This window comes from Cannabis sativa, chromosome 1 (assembly GCF_029168945.1).
Source record: "Cannabis sativa cultivar Pink pepper isolate KNU-18-1 chromosome 1, ASM2916894v1, whole genome shotgun sequence".
Taxonomy (NCBI): domain Eukaryota; kingdom Viridiplantae; phylum Streptophyta; class Magnoliopsida; order Rosales; family Cannabaceae; genus Cannabis; species Cannabis sativa.
Window position 1 is genome coordinate 45,579,678 of NC_083601.1, and position 15,881 is coordinate 45,595,558.

Sequence of the window (15,881 nt, forward strand, 5' to 3'; positions counted from 1 at the left end):
TTTTTTTTCTAAGGAAAATTTTACAATTTGGTCTACCAATTCACTATTATTTATTTTGGCATGGGACAAAATTTTGTTAGTTTAATTTTTTTAATAATTGTTTATAATGTAATTATTTAAGGTATTTTGTAAAATTTGGAAAAATTTAATACACTAAAAATATAGTTTTTTATTTATTTTTTATTTTATACGCATGTGAAAAACATTATTTTTTTATAAGGTAAATAGTGACATAAATACTTTTAGAGTTTTGAGTTTGTAAGTGACATAAATTTAATGATCTTTTTTAGCGTCATAAGTACTCAATGTTTATAAAACTGTAATTTTCTTTCAGTTTAATCAGTACATATTCTGTTATTGTCTTAAACAAGACACATTTAAGACCCATATTCTAAATTATTTGGTCTAGACAAAAATATGTAGTATCGGTTACTTCCAAATTTTCTTTTAATAAATTTAAAATTACAGTTTTACAAATATTGGGTACTTATGCTACTAAAAAAATCATTGAGTTTATGCTACTTACAAACTCAAAATTTTGAGTACTTATGCCGTTATTTACATTTTTTTTATATTGTACATTATTTTAAATTTCTCGAAATAAATGTCTTAAATAACTTGATTATAAAAAAAAAATTAGATTAATTTTTTTTCAATATGCGGAGACAGATAGAGATGTATTAGACATAAATAAATTCACAACAGCCTAAAATTATTTAAAACATGTATTTAATTGCAACTTTATTAAAGTTGATACTACCTGCTCCTTAAACTAACGAGGGATGAAGTCGAATTCAGTGAATTTGTTTTGGAGATAAAGTTCAATTATTGTTTATGTTTTGTGCATCAATAATAAGTGTATAGTAGAAATATAGAAATAAAAAATATATATATAAAACATTTACATCTAAAAAAAAGTGAAAATTATAGCATAAGTGTACTAGTAAGAATTTATATATATAAAAAAAAGATTGAAAAATTATACATTGAGGGAAAAAATATTTTTTTAATAAAAAAATCAACTTTTTTCCAATCTTTTCATCGTTTGACAATGACAAGTAGAGTACAAAAGAAAATATTGAAAAATAAAGTTTTGGTAGTATTTCTAAATTAAATATGGCAACTGCTCCGGTTGCATCCATTGAGTTTGTTAATAGTTAAATGAAGGCTAATTAAGATTTTTGTCCCCTGAATTTTGACATGTACCAAATCATGTTCAATGAACTTTTAAGGATTTTTTTCCAATTTTAGTAAAAAATTCTAACCTGGATGAAAATTCAGTGGGCATAATTTAATACATGTTAAAGTTCGATAGACATGATTTGGTAGATATCAAAGTTTAGGGAGCATGATTTAGTACATAAACAATCACTGAAATAGTAAAATTGAATGAAATTAGACAAAAGTCCTTATATAAATCCAACAATATCAATAGTTCAGGGGCATTTTTAACGATCTTAAAAGTTTAGGGAACAATATTTGGTAAATGTCAAAGTTCAGGAGGTAAAAATCCTAATTAGCCTTAAATTAATTACTAACATTCAATTAAATAAATAAAACTGTGATCATCAGTAATTGTGTATTATTGAAAATTGGACATCATTTGAATAAATAAAGTTTTAAAACCAATTAATTGTAATATAATAAGTTACAAAAAATTAAAACGTGCGCAAGTGCGATTTTAAACAATCTCGAAAGCTACATGTAAACTCATGTTTTATTTTCCTTTTAATTGGACTATCAATAATGTATTTTGAGAATTTCTATCTCATTAAGGATGACATTATCACAATAAGATCTCTCATGAGAGCAAGCTTAATACCTCTCAAAAAAGCTCTTGTAGTATTCGAATCCTTAACCCAAATAAAAAAGATATGGACAAAAGCATTGTTACCACTACTTGACCACACAACATGTGGTATTGAAACACAACTGTGGAACTTGTGTTAATTGGTTGGGACTATAAAATATTATTTTGTTATATATATACTCCTTGGCTAAAGCAACCATACAGATTTTAGTACTGATACACTATTTTTTATGTTTTCAATAGTTTATAATTTTAACTTATATATATAACATATCTAACAAAATTTTAAAATATTTAAAATAATTTTAATATTTTGAAAACAATCTTCAATCAATCTATTACACTAAAAAGCACAAATTGAACATGGTTAACCCAAATATTTACTCTGGAAATTTGTGGTTTTTAAATATCCTTTTCCATGATCTAATTCCCTTTTTCTCTTTCAATCTTCTCAATGCCTTCCATTAATTATTCTTGCCATATTTGTCTATTTTGGTTTCTTTTGCTCTTTCATGAAAAATATTTTGAATGATATTTTAAACAAATCATGGCAAGAAATCAGATTATCATAGTGTCACAATGGATGATTAATCCACCATTAGGCAGACTGAAGCTTTACACCAATATCACATTTGATGGAATGAAATGCAAGACTGATTTTAGTGTAATACGAAAACTCTAATGGAGATGTGGTGTGGCTAACATGTCAAAATTTTTCATTGGCAGTTTCAAACCATTTCATGTACATTTCATTAACTTTTAGTGGTTAATTAATAGATTGCAATCTTCACAAATTGTGGTTTTTAAGTTTCATTGCATTTTGTTTGATATTATAGTCTGTCTAGTGTCCAATTTGCAAAGAGTGCAGATTAATTTCATATCTCTATGCTCTTCAATTAATTTGGTGGATATAAATTGTATTTAGTTGGAGAATACTTCCTTAATTTGTCTTATTAACTATTTGTTGTATTATCTCTCGTTTAAAAAACAGTTCTATAAAAAAATAATGTATTGCACTCGTACTTTTTTTTATTATATACGCGCGTAAAATATACTATTTGAAACTTACTTTCATTAATGTAAATTATTCTAAATTTCTCAAAATATTGTAAGGTGTATTTCTCGAGTTATCATAAGCAACATAAACTCAATAATTTTTTTTAGCAGCATAATCCAATGCTAATAAAAGTGTAACTGTCTTCTATTTTCTTCAGTACAGATTTTGTTAGTGTTTTAAACAGGACACATATAAAATGTATATTTATTTAAATTATTTATATCTGGATGGAAATTAGAGTTTGTAATATTTGTGAAATTGGATAAAAATTACAATTTTACAAATATTAAGTACTTATGTTGTAAAAATTAATTTTTTATTAAAGATATGCTAATTACAAATACAAAATTTTGGGTACTTATAGAATATTGAAAACTTAAAAGAAGTGTATAGATTTGATACATCTTTTGAGGTGCAACCTAGAATCCCTATAATATAGAGAAATGCTAAAGGGCACTATTGGCATCCTCCTACGTGTCAATATCGCTATTGGTGCAATTAAGTATCGGGTCCCATATAGTTTAATATAATAATTTTTATAGAGTATCGCTAGCCAATTGCAAGTCGACACATTTAGAAGGTGCTAGGCACCACTGGTGCCCAATAGCAATGCTCTATAATATATTATTGATTAGTAAATAATAATTAGTTTTTGAATAAAGTAATTGAACAACTTGCTATACGTAAAACGAGTTAATAATTACGACCATTAGGTGAGATGGTTATTTTTGGGTACAGCCGCCTAATCAGGTTTTATTTTTTTAGGTTATAATATATAGGAAATTTGATTCATGCAAGTTAAATGGGTTTAAATTAAACTTTAATTCATATGAAGAAAAAAAAATGATAATGTTTATTATGTGGACAAGTTAGGATTTGGTATAATGTTTTGTTGAGTTTTTAAATAGCTCTAATAATGTTTGCTTTATCTAATAAATCTACTACATGCATATATATTGAAGGTAAAGATGATACATCAATATATATATATATAGAATTCTATATATATAAAATGTATAGACTATTCATTTAAATGCCATTGCCAGTACTTTCTAATTCTATGACTCGTCATTTTTATTTTACCTATATTGATACATATATATAAATATATCTTTTTGTTAATAGTACCCACGAGTGTTCGTCAGTAAATTATTGATGATTATTATTCACAAAACTATTAAGTACTTGATACATATTACATATGTACATATAAAGCCATGCACATGCACGAAATCTATACATGGGACCTATATATTGAGTTGCTCAAATTAAACCTGCCTTTCTAATTAATTAATAAATGAAATAAATTCAATATATAAAAAATAAATTGTAAGGACAGGATAATAATAATTAATAATAATATATAAGGTACATACAATAATTAATTAACTAGTAGTACTTCTTGCTAATAATACTAATTACTAATAGTTATGATAATATAATTAATAACACAAATAATTATCATATATATATAAATACCACGTCCACTACTCCACTTATTATGCTGTTTTAATTACTCGATCATCATAGCTGCCTTAATTCATGATTTCAATATCACACTCTATATATATATATATATTATTACATTTTTTTCTTTTGAAACCCATCATCATGTTTTCTTGATTTGTTTGTAGAAAATCATTACCAATAAAAAAGACTCATTACCATTAAAAGACAAAACTTAAAACGAAATAAAAATTGTAATCATATTAGCTAATTATAAGGAGAAGGAGAAGGTTGAACCAGATCAATATAATTAATTAATTTGCTTGTAAACTACTGTTTGTGTGGTGTACAATATCTTTTTTATGAGAGGGTTTAAAGCTTGCTCTGACAAATCTCATACATCCTTAATTAATGAGATAAAGAATTCTCATACGTAAAAAAAAATCTAATTGAGTTTTTTTATATAAATTTTTTTATAAATATAGTGGCAAAAAATTTAAATATAATATTTTTAAAATATAATTACATATTTATTGTTAGTAAAATATTAAATATAGTATTTTAAAAAATAAATTAACTATTTTTTTTAGAAAATAGTTATATTATTAATTAATTAATAATAATAATAATAAATATAAAATATGACTTTTTTGCTAATTTTTTTTTGTCTAGAGCTTGGCCCCTTGTGCCCTTGAGTCGGTCTTAAAAGAATAGGTATAAAACTCCTATAACTGACATATGATCTCAAAATTATCTATGCTTGCGGAAAAAATGTGTACCATGTGATTTCATATTTTGTTAATAATTAAAAAAAAACAGATATAATTTGTTTGTAGGCCTAACTAGCTAGAAAATATTATCATACCCCACCAAAAAAAATAAAAAAACTCATAATTATATGTCATAATAAATGAATGCTATCTACCCCAAAACACACACTACCCTTACATTAATTTATTTCACCAAAAAAAAAAAAAGAAGAAGAGCTAGCTAGCTTGAACTTGAGCCGATTAATTAAGAGGATGAATAATATTAGCCGATATATGGAGCCATATATATATATATATATACATATATACAAATTAGAAAGATAAAAATACCGTTGAAGCGTTTAGATTCAACTGCTTAAAAGTTAGTTGAGTCTCTCACATTCCACTCAGAATATCTAACAGTCAACCCCTACCAGCCCTTTAAAACCCAAAATCACTCTTCTCTCTCTTTCTTTCTTTCTTCCATATTATTCATAATGACAAAGAAATACAAACCCTTTGAGATGAGTGTTCATTTTGTTTTTATACTCTTTAAACAACCAAACCCCATTTCCCCATCTTTCTCTCTCTCTTTCTCTATCTCTTCAGTTCATATATATTCATATAAATAAAAACAAACCCAAATATATATATATAACTCTCTCTCGTGACCTTAAAACATAATATATTATACCAAACACACCCTTGCCATGGGCGTGGACATGTCGAATAATAATCCCAATTCACGAACCAAAGATTACTTTGCTTCTCCTGCTCTTTCTCTCAGCCTTGTAATAATTTTAATTAACTTCATCTCTCATATATATATATATCCTCATTTTCATACATATATATATTTATGTTTTTTTTTTGTTGTGAATTATTAGGCTGGGATTTTTCGTGATGCGGGAGCGGCGGCGGCTGCGGCGGCCAACATAGAGGTAGAAGAAGGAGAGGAAGGCAGCGGTGGCGGCGGCGGAAGGAAAGAGGACACGGTGGAGATAAGTAGTGAGACTTCAGGTGCAGCTAGGTCAAGATCAGATGATGAGTTTGATGGTGAAGGTGATGAAGATGATGGAGATGGAGACAAGACTAAGAAAAAGAAGAGAAAGAAGTATCATAGGCACACTGCTGAGCAAATTAGAGAAATGGAAGCGTATGTATTTTCTTTTCTATTCTTTTCATTTTTTATTATCATTATTATTATAGAAAATATAATAATTAAGAAGATTAATTATTTAAAATATTAGCAATTGGGTATTTAGTAATATTATAGGTGGGGGCAGCTTTAATATTGGGTAACTTTTCGAATTTCATAAGGTGCATTGTTTTAGGTGGATATGATTTTTCGGAAGCACATGAATTATTATTATTTTCTTAATATGGTCGGTGTTAAAATTGCTTTATTACAATTTACAAAAGCAAAACCTTTTGGAAAAAAAATTGTACGGTATATATATACACACACATACTCTACAGTATATATACACATATGAATTAGTGATAACTTCATCAAACCAATGATTTAGTCCACATAAATGTATTTTTTTTCTTTATTAAAGAGAAGCTCTTAGTTAATATTTATCGATAAAAAGAAGAATTTTTTTTTTTAAAAAAATTGTGTTATGTTAACATCAATGTATATGTCAGCAAAATTTGTCGGTGACTAGTTATGAATTTTGGCTTCTTCTACTTGATATATAGTTGTAAGGCATCCCAATTATATATATATACATATAGAATGATTTAATTCAGTTTAATTTAATTTAATTTTGGTTTCATAATAAATGAATTTATAATAATGTTACAGTGTTTGTACACTTTGAATTGAATTTATATAGACTATTCAAGGAATCTCCTCATCCTGATGAGAAGCAAAGACAACAATTAAGCAAGCAATTGGGTCTTGCTCCAAGACAAGTTAAATTTTGGTTCCAAAATCGTCGTACCCAAATCAAGGTATATATATATATATATATGTATGTGTATATATATATATCATATCATATTATTGGTATTTATTTATTTATTTATTAATTTTGGGTGATTTATATAAGGCTATACAAGAACGGCATGAAAATTCATTGCTGAAATCTGAAATAGACAAACTAAGAGATGAGAACAAGTCACTTCGTGAGCAAATCAACAAATCTTGTTGTCCTAATTGTGGATCGGCCACTGTTGCCAGAGACCCATCCAATTCAACCGATGAACAACAGCTTCGTATTGAAAATGCCAAACTTAAAGCCGAGGTATATATATATATATATATAATCGATTATGTATAAGAGTAATTGTATGTATTGAGTTTTGTTATGTAATAATAATGGTGAGTTTATTAGGTGGAGAAGCTGAGAGCGACGATAAGAAAGTACCCAATGGGGACTTCATCGCCGTCGTGCTCGGCGGGAAATGAGCAAGAGACGAGAAGTTCGTTGGAGTTTTATACTGGAATTTTCGGACTGGAGAAATCGAGAATGATGGAGATTGTGAATCAATCCATGGAGGAGCTCGTAAAAATGGCCACGGCTGGAGAACCGCTTTGGATTAGGAGTGTGGAAACTGGTCGCGAAATACTTAATTACGACGAGTACTTGAAGGAATTCGCCGTTGAAAAATCCGGTATGAATAATGGTCCTAAGAGATCCGTCGAGGCTTCTAGAGAGGTCGGCGTTGTCTTCGTCGATCTTCCTCGACTGGTTCAGGGTTTCATGGATGTGGTAATTAATAATTATGATTATATTAAAAAAAAATTAAAATTCATCATTAATTAATAAAAAATTATAATTTATTAATTAATTAATATTTTTTGGGATTTGAGCAGAATCAATGGAAGGAGATGTTTCCGTGCATGATATCGAAGGCGGCGACAGTGGATGTTATCTCCAATGGTGAAGCAGAGAATAAGAATGGAGCCGTACAATTGGTGAGTTTATAGTATTGGAATGAGTCAATTGGGTCAGATAATACAACTCATAAAGTATTGGGTCCCTCATCATTAATTAACTTTAACACATTATTATACAATTCTAACGAAAAGGGTCACATGTGACTCATCCATTAAGAAATTATTATTGGTGATTTGCAAAAATTATCATAATCTCTCAACTAAAAACAAAATAAAATTAGAGGATATAAACACACACATTGACACACACAAAGTTCCTATTAATAGAACAAATTCTAGAAGTAGTAAAAATCTCATGTAGATATAACATTTACGAAGAAGAAATTAAAAATAGGTGATTAAAATTTTGTGGATGTAGATGTTTGCGGAGCTGCAAATGCTGACACCCATGGTGCCCACAAGAGAAGTGTATTTCGTCCGATATTGCAAGCAATTAAGTGCGGAGCAGTGGGCCGTTGTTGATGTTTCCATTGATAATGTCGAAGAAAACATTGATGCTTCTTTGATCAAATGCAGAAAACGTCCCTCTGGTTGTATCATTGAAGACAAATCCAATGGCCATTGCAAGGTATATTGTTTTTATTAGATACTTGTAATAATATCAATTAGTATACAGTGATATAATCATCATATTCATAATTAGTACTTCTGGTCAGGTAATGGAAAACAACTCGAAAATGAAAAGGGAAACATAGAAAGGTGAAAATGATTAATGGGGTCGACCATAAAATCGTTATTGAATGAAGGGAAAAACAAATTGAAACTCTTTATCTTTTTTTTTTCTTAACTATATAATATGATGTAATATAGATTGGTGATGAATATAATATAACAGGTGACTTGGGTAGAACACTTGGAATGCCAGAAGAGCACAGTTCATACAATGTACCGTACTATTGTAAACAGTGGCCTAGCATTTGGAGCCAGGCACTGGATAGCTACTCTGCAACTTCAATGTGAAAGACTGGTCTTTTTCATGGCAACTAATGTTCCTATGAAGGATTCAACAGGTAACATTTCCAACTATCTTCTTTACTATGTTTGGACCTAAAACTATGAGTTAAAAAAATAGTTCCTTAACTTTAGTCTTTTACTTGTTGAACTTTACCAGGCGTAGCCACTCTTGCCGGGAGGAAGAGTATACTGAAGTTGGCACAGAGAATGACATGGAGTTTCTGCCGCGCAGTTGCAGCGTCAAGCTACAATACTTGGACTAAAGTGTCTAGCAAAACAGGGGACGACATAAGAATTACCTCTAGGAAGAACATGAACGACCCTGGTGAACCTCTTGGACTGATACTTTGTGCCGTTTCCTCAGTATGGTTGCCTGTTTCTGCAAATGTGCTATTCGATTTTTTGAGAGACGAAAATCACCGGAATGAGGTTCAATACTACACTTTTTCGTTTTCATATGCTAATCTAAGAAACATGTTTAGAGTAGTTGTTTTGACAATTTTTCGGTGTAAATTTCAGTGGGACATAATCTCAAGTGGAGGTGCAGTTGAATCCATGGCCAACTTATCGAAAGGACAAGATCGTGGCAATGCAGTTTCCATCCAAGTAAAATCCTTGTCAATAAACATTTTCCTTTTCCTGTCAAATGATTTCTTTATACTCAAACAAAGTACTAAAATAGATTGGAATTTCCATCTTTTTCTTTTCTTTTCTTCTCAGACGGTTAACTCTAAAGATAACAGCATGTGGATACTTCAAGATTGCTGCACCAACCCTTTCGAATCCATGGTGGTCTATGCACCAGTGAATATCTCCGGAATGCAATCTGTGATGACCGGATGTGACTCAAGCAACCTTGCGATTTTGCCGTCTGGATTCTCCATTCTTCCCGATGGGATAGAGTCAAGGCCTCTAGTCATCACCTCTAGGCCAGAGGAAAAAAGTTCAGAAGGGGGATCTTTACTTACAGTAGCATTCCAAATACTAACAAATTCATCCCCAACAGCCAAACTAACTATGGAGTCAGTGGATTCTGTTAATACTCTTATATCATGTACTTTGAAAAATATTAAGACAAGTTTGCAATGTGAGGAGGGTTGATCTAAAATATAGTATTTTTAAATAGGTAGACCTAGCTAATTGATTGTAAAGCATGTAGGCTAAGCTGTTAGTGGTTTAAAAATTACCTATGCTCAAGTGGGTTTGTTTTCATTCATTATTTGGTTCTAAGGAAGGAACATCTGTAGTTAGCATCGTAGAGAAAATAATTATTCAAAATCTACAATGGATCTACAGAACTGATGTGATATATTCCTTCCTTGTGTGTAATATAAATTATATGATAATTTTGATTGTATTCTACTCTCCAATACAGGTCACAGAATAATAACCAATAGTTCTCTACTAAAAAACTCGATGTTCTTCTCCAATAACATAAAGAAACTATGTTATACAATTTGATTAAATATGCAACAGCATACTAAACAACACACCTCTTTGAATCTTTCTAGTAAAAATACTTTCTAAACGAAAATGCTTCGAAATTATTATGGTCTTTGCTCAATATTGAAATATTATTATGAAGTATATAATGTAGTTTTTCAATGACTCAAAAGCACTAAACAAAAATCCACATTATGAACTAATCATAAATTTTTCTTTTTTTTTTTTTGAAATGAAATGGTATTTTATTTAATTGAAACGTTCATCCATTACAATAGAAATCAAACCAGAAGGAACATTTAGTTCATTAAAAGTACAATCTGACATAAAACAGGACTGTCTTGCAATCGAATGGGCAACCCTATCTGCAGATCGCTTAACAAAAGAAATTAAGACATTGTTTAAAGAAGAGACCATCAAGCAACAATCGTGCACCAACATTCCAAACTGAGAGGTCATTTTGGCACCTCCATTAATAGGTTCAACAACTACTAAGGAATCTGTCTCAATTCTACTTAATTGTGAAGCTTTCCATTTAAAACCGTTGCAAAACCCAGAAAAATGAACTCACAATTCCACATTGCAATTACTAAACCCTGTTAGCTATATTAGCTAAATCCATCAAACAACACCAATGTCAAAGAAAAACAGCTCAAATTTATAAAAGACTAAACTTTATCAATTCAACAAGGGCATTCAAAATACACTAAAACTTGAAACATTATCATAATAAGTAAGAAGGAAAATCAAAAGCAGTAAAAATTCACAAACCAACATCGAATTACAAAACCCTCACTTTTATATCCTAAACCGGTTGTTGCTGAGACTCCAAGGGAATCCCAAGCTCTTGTTGTCCTTCTTCACCACTTTTCTTGGGGGAATTCCTATCGGGAACAGCAACAGCGATGAAAGTCTTGGTCTTGCTAATGGGTCTGCTCTTCTCGAGCTGAACAATGTCCCCAACCTTGAATTGGTTTTCTGGGTCATGTGCCTGAAACTTCTTCTTCTTCCTGACCCTTCTCTTGTACTTGGGATGAGGAGCTAAACGAACCACCTCAACAGACACGGTCTTGTCGTTGGTGGAGCAAACGACGCGTCCCCGCATTGATCTCATGGCTCGAATTGGGGGAAGGAAAGAGGGCGGGGAGAGAGTTGGAGTGGTGAGAGCTGAAGAGGGTTTTGAGAGGAGAGAGAGGGGAGTGGAGCCATGGAGAAAAGGGGTGGTAACGGAGGAAGATGAGAGCTTGAGGGAGTGCAATGGAGGGAGCTGGAGAAGTGAGCCTGTGATAGACATCTCTTCTTTCAGTTATGGGAATTTGGGTGAGGAGAAAGAAGAAGATAAAAGGATGAGGTCTTGTGCTTTTTTTTTTCATTATTGGATAATAGCGCCGTGGTCCCACATCGTAAGGATAGTTGGTTTCTTTCATTTAATTTAAGATTATAAAGGTTGAAAATTTAATTTTAATTTTAGAATGTTTAGAAAAAAACAAAAAGCAAAATTACAGTTTCTTTATGTTGTAATTGATTGAGTTAGCCCAATATGATAAGCCCAGCCCAGTTACAAAAACTAAAGTGGGTTTCATTCTCTTCATCCTTCCAAAGTCATAAACTCTAAGCTGAGCTTTCGGCCTCTATTGGCTTTCTTCAGTATCCTCACTAACCCTAGAAATATTATCAACCTCGTCCACTACTGATCGGACTACTGATCGGAGGGTGGGAATTCCGTTTCAATCATTAGCCGGATAAAAAACTACTTCTCTCACAACAGGTACTGTACTTACGGGTTTGAGTTTGTAATTGAGGATTGTAACTTTGTCTGGTTGTTTGAGTTTTCTCAAGTGATTATCTCTGTTTTTGTATAGAGTTCTACATTGACATTCTACATGGATATGATTTAGCTATTATCCAGTTATCTCTCTTTTTTTTTTCTTCTTTTTGTTTTACATTAGTTAGGTTTGTCATAATTAGTTTATAATGTTTAATTTTAAGATTTAGAAATTGTGTATATTATGATCATTTGAAACGGTCTAATATGAGTATGTGTTAATAGTCATACGGAATTTTGTTTTAATCTGGATTATTGGAAATTTTGTTCTCAAACCTTTTTCCATGGCCAGGGCCAAATAAATTTCTATATTTTCTGATTTTGGTTCAATAAACAAATTTCTGTTTCTTGGAACAATGTTGTGTTGTTGATTGGAGAGATAATTTATTGCTGTTACAAATTTTATAATATAAACTTTTAACGCCTTGATTTAATCTAAACTTTTTGTTTTTAAGGATTAGTTATATGTGTATTTTTTCTGTTTAATTGTTCTAGAGATGGGATATGTCTTTGAATGAGTTTGGATTTTCTTTTAAAATTGTACTGATAGATAGATGAAATTTCAATGTATAAAGATCTTGAATATGTTAGCCATTTACTTCATACATTAAATAGTTTGTAACTGGATTCCTTCTTGAATGCTTTACCATATAAAAAAAAAAAAGAGAGACCAGTTATATTATTTTCGGTTCTCTCATTCTCATGAGAAGTATTATTTGTGATGATGTATCTAGATTCCTCTTTTTTTGGTTCTATCATTCTCCTGCCAAGTATTATTTATATATTTGTGAATGTTATAAACATATGTAGTGAATTTCGTGATTCAATGAGATTTCATGTTTGGGTTGCTGCTTTGGAAATCATGTAGTTTTGGGTTTCTGTATCTTTCTGAGTATGATTTTGTTTCCTTTAGATTGATGTGTATAAATAACCATATTCTACCCTTACACGATGTTCAAATATATACACAAACAATGCATTCAAAATTTAAATGTCTTTCAATGAATTTGCTCATTGCCACAAAAAAAAAAAATAAATAAAAAAAAAAAATCCAAACAGAATTCAAAACAAAAGAAAATCCTATAAGTTTCTAAATATTGAACATACCTTCATGCTGCCTCCTCTATATTTCCTTCCACCTGACTTTGAACATCTTTTCATTTTAGAAACAGACCATCATATGGGCCCTATTCCTGATATTCTATCTTGGCTATTTTTTTTTCATCTTTAAGAGGTTTTTATATTCATTTTCGTACTGTAGTTAGGTTTGGGGGATGTACATCTCTAATGCTTCTAACTAAGAAAATTGGAAAGTAACATTTAGACGCTGTCAATTTGATCAATTATAACCTGGCTGACTGTTGAAATTCTTTGCACAATTGATTACGAGCTTCCTTTTCTTCCCTCTGTCAATTTTTCTTTCATGTTTGTTTCCACTTTTCAATCTTGAGTGTGCTACCTTTTGTGGTGGTTTTTGTTTGTTTATTGGCTATCTTTACTTTCTATTTTCATTGGAATGTCTTACATGCAGTCTTATTTGTATTCATACTCCCCTTTTTCTTTTTTTAGACACAGATAACCTAGGCAGACAACTGCCAGATTCTCTTACAAATCAAGATGAGACCACTCGATGAAACAGAGACAACAGCAGTATTCGAGAAGATCTTCAAGTTCACAGGAAATAACCTCAAGAATATTGTAGAGAATCCTTCTCATGAAGGTCCAGACTCCGAACCTGGACGCTATTGCTTCCGCCTTAACAAGAGCAAAGTCTACTACGTCAGTGAGTCCCTTGTCAAGCGTGCCACAAATGTTGCTCGTGTTAACCTTATATCTCTAGGAACCTGCATTGGTAAGTTCACACATGGAGGTAATTTCCACCTCACTGTCCAGAGTCTGAGTGTTTTGGCCTCGAATGCCAAGCACAAAGTCTGGCTTAAACCCACCTCTGAGATGGCATTTCTGTACGGAAACCATGTTTTGAAAGGTGGTTTAGGGAGGATTACAGAGAATATTTTGCCCGGTGATGGAGTCGTGGTGTTCTCCATGTCTGATGTACCCTTGGGGTTTGGAATTGCAGCCAAGTCCACCCAGGATTGTAGGAAGATGGACCCTAATGGAATTGTTGTGTTGCACCAAGCAGATATTGGGGAATATTTGAGGATGGAAGATGATCTCTGAGTTCGAAATTAATGATTTCTTAGAGTAATTTTTGATAAAGTCATATACAAAGTGTGAACAAGAAATGTGAGATGAGAACTTTGATTAGATTGAGGATGTTCATATGTTCTCTGTTTCGAGTATGTAATTCAAGTTTTGTCAGTTTTGATATTCTATATAACATTATGCTAAAACAATTTCAAGATTTTCCTTTTAACCCATGTGTAAACTATTAATTTAACCCATGTGTAAACAATTAATTTATGATTTTTGTATTTATTTATTTTGGGTATGAAATCTATTTTTTTTATATGGTCCCACTTAAAGATTACTAGACCTATCTTTTATTACTAAAGAATAAATGTCATGTAAAGTGTAATTAGAATTAGAATAATCAAGAAATGAATGTGTTAAAAATATAAAATAATTGAAAATATTATTTAGGGTGATTATTTAATAGTTATATTTTTAATGTAATTATCATGTTTATATTTTTTTTACCTTTAATAATAGGTTACTAATAGGGGTGCACAAAATATGGGCGACCTTGAATCATTGGGCTGAAAAGTAATATTATGGATTGGTTATAGGTAGGACACATTACTCTATATAACTCAAACCAATCCATTTTTTGAAAGATGTTCCAAATTTGAGACAAATACATAAAATATATTTTACATTCACAAAATATATACAAATATATATTTTATATTTTCATACATAAATAAATTATATTGTGATAACCTTAGAAAGTGAATTAACCAAAACACATCACTAACACGTAGTCTGTAGTTACCCTACTACTTCTACCAACAAGTCTAATGTGAGAATCAATCACTATTATTAATTTTACTACTCACACAATGATACCACTACCACCTTAGTTATTTTTAAAGTACTATATTACACACACACACAAACACACATATTTATTTTATGTATTATTTTTTTTTTTTTGTATGCACTAGGTTAAATAATTTTATCATGTTTGTAACATAAATATTAAAGTTTAAAATATTCATCTCAACCCAACGAACCAAACCCAACCCACCCCCTATATTATTGTACTAAGTAGGGTTGGGTTGTACATTTAAAAAATTTGAATGATTTATAGCGTATCCAAACCGCAATAATTGGGTTAGCCTATTAAAACACCTTTAACCTAGCCAACTAAGCGCATGTGCACCCCTAGTTACTAATAGGTAAATATTCCTTTTATAGAATTAAATTAATTATAATTAACTATATACTTAAAAAAAATTAAAATTAATAAATTTAATAGACTTTTTTTAGTAATTAATATTTATAAATGATTTTATTTTTACCTAATTCCCATTGTAATTTTTTTAATATTCAAACCATTTGATTATAATATTTGCAATAAAATCTCATTTTTTTTTTTTTTTTGCAAAAAGTAGACTTCTACCTCTTCTAAAATAAATTTGTTAAGCGGTAATTAACTATTTGGTACCCTGTATTTTTTTAAAATACAAACTTAATACCTTATGTTTTTAATAATGATCACTCGG

At 30.4% G+C, this 15,881-nt stretch overlaps 3 protein-coding genes across 4 annotated transcripts; 2 read left to right on the forward strand and 1 right to left on the reverse strand.

Annotated features, from left to right (window-relative positions):
* The first annotated feature begins 5,416 nt into the window (after positions 1 to 5,416).
* LOC115707829 (homeobox-leucine zipper protein GLABRA 2) lies at positions 5,417 to 10,281 on the forward strand. 2 transcript variants are annotated; one of them, XM_030635910.2, is made up of 11 exons: positions 5,417 to 5,853; positions 5,950 to 6,218; positions 6,904 to 7,021; positions 7,120 to 7,314; positions 7,405 to 7,782; positions 7,887 to 7,988; positions 8,329 to 8,538; positions 8,806 to 8,980; positions 9,082 to 9,353; positions 9,444 to 9,530; positions 9,645 to 10,281. In XM_030635910.2, exons 1-11 carry the CDS (start codon positions 5,773 to 5,775, stop codon positions 10,023 to 10,025), a joined length of 2,268 nt encoding a protein of 755 aa, XP_030491770.1. In that variant the 5' UTR covers positions 5,417 to 5,772; the 3' UTR covers positions 10,026 to 10,281. The 2 variants fall into 2 exon arrangements, with proteins under 2 accessions (XP_030491770.1, XP_060973379.1); XM_061117396.1 differs by having other exon boundaries at positions 5,546 to 5,853; positions 9,444 to 10,281.
* A 723-nt stretch (positions 10,282 to 11,004) lies between these two features.
* On the reverse strand, positions 11,005 to 11,661 carry LOC115707841 (small ribosomal subunit protein uS17c). The gene has a single exon (XM_030635923.2). The coding sequence runs from the start codon at positions 11,659 to 11,661 to the stop codon at positions 11,173 to 11,175; it is 489 nt and encodes a 162-aa protein (XP_030491783.1). The 3' UTR covers positions 11,005 to 11,172.
* A 125-nt stretch (positions 11,662 to 11,786) lies between these two features.
* On the forward strand, positions 11,787 to 14,569 carry LOC115707838 (uncharacterized). Its single transcript, XM_061117474.1, has 2 exons — positions 11,787 to 12,135; positions 13,762 to 14,569. Exon 2 carries the CDS (start codon positions 13,810 to 13,812, stop codon positions 14,371 to 14,373), a length of 564 nt encoding a protein of 187 aa, XP_060973457.1. The 5' UTR covers positions 11,787 to 12,135; positions 13,762 to 13,809; the 3' UTR covers positions 14,374 to 14,569.
* Positions 14,570 to 15,881: the final 1,312 nt, after the last annotated feature.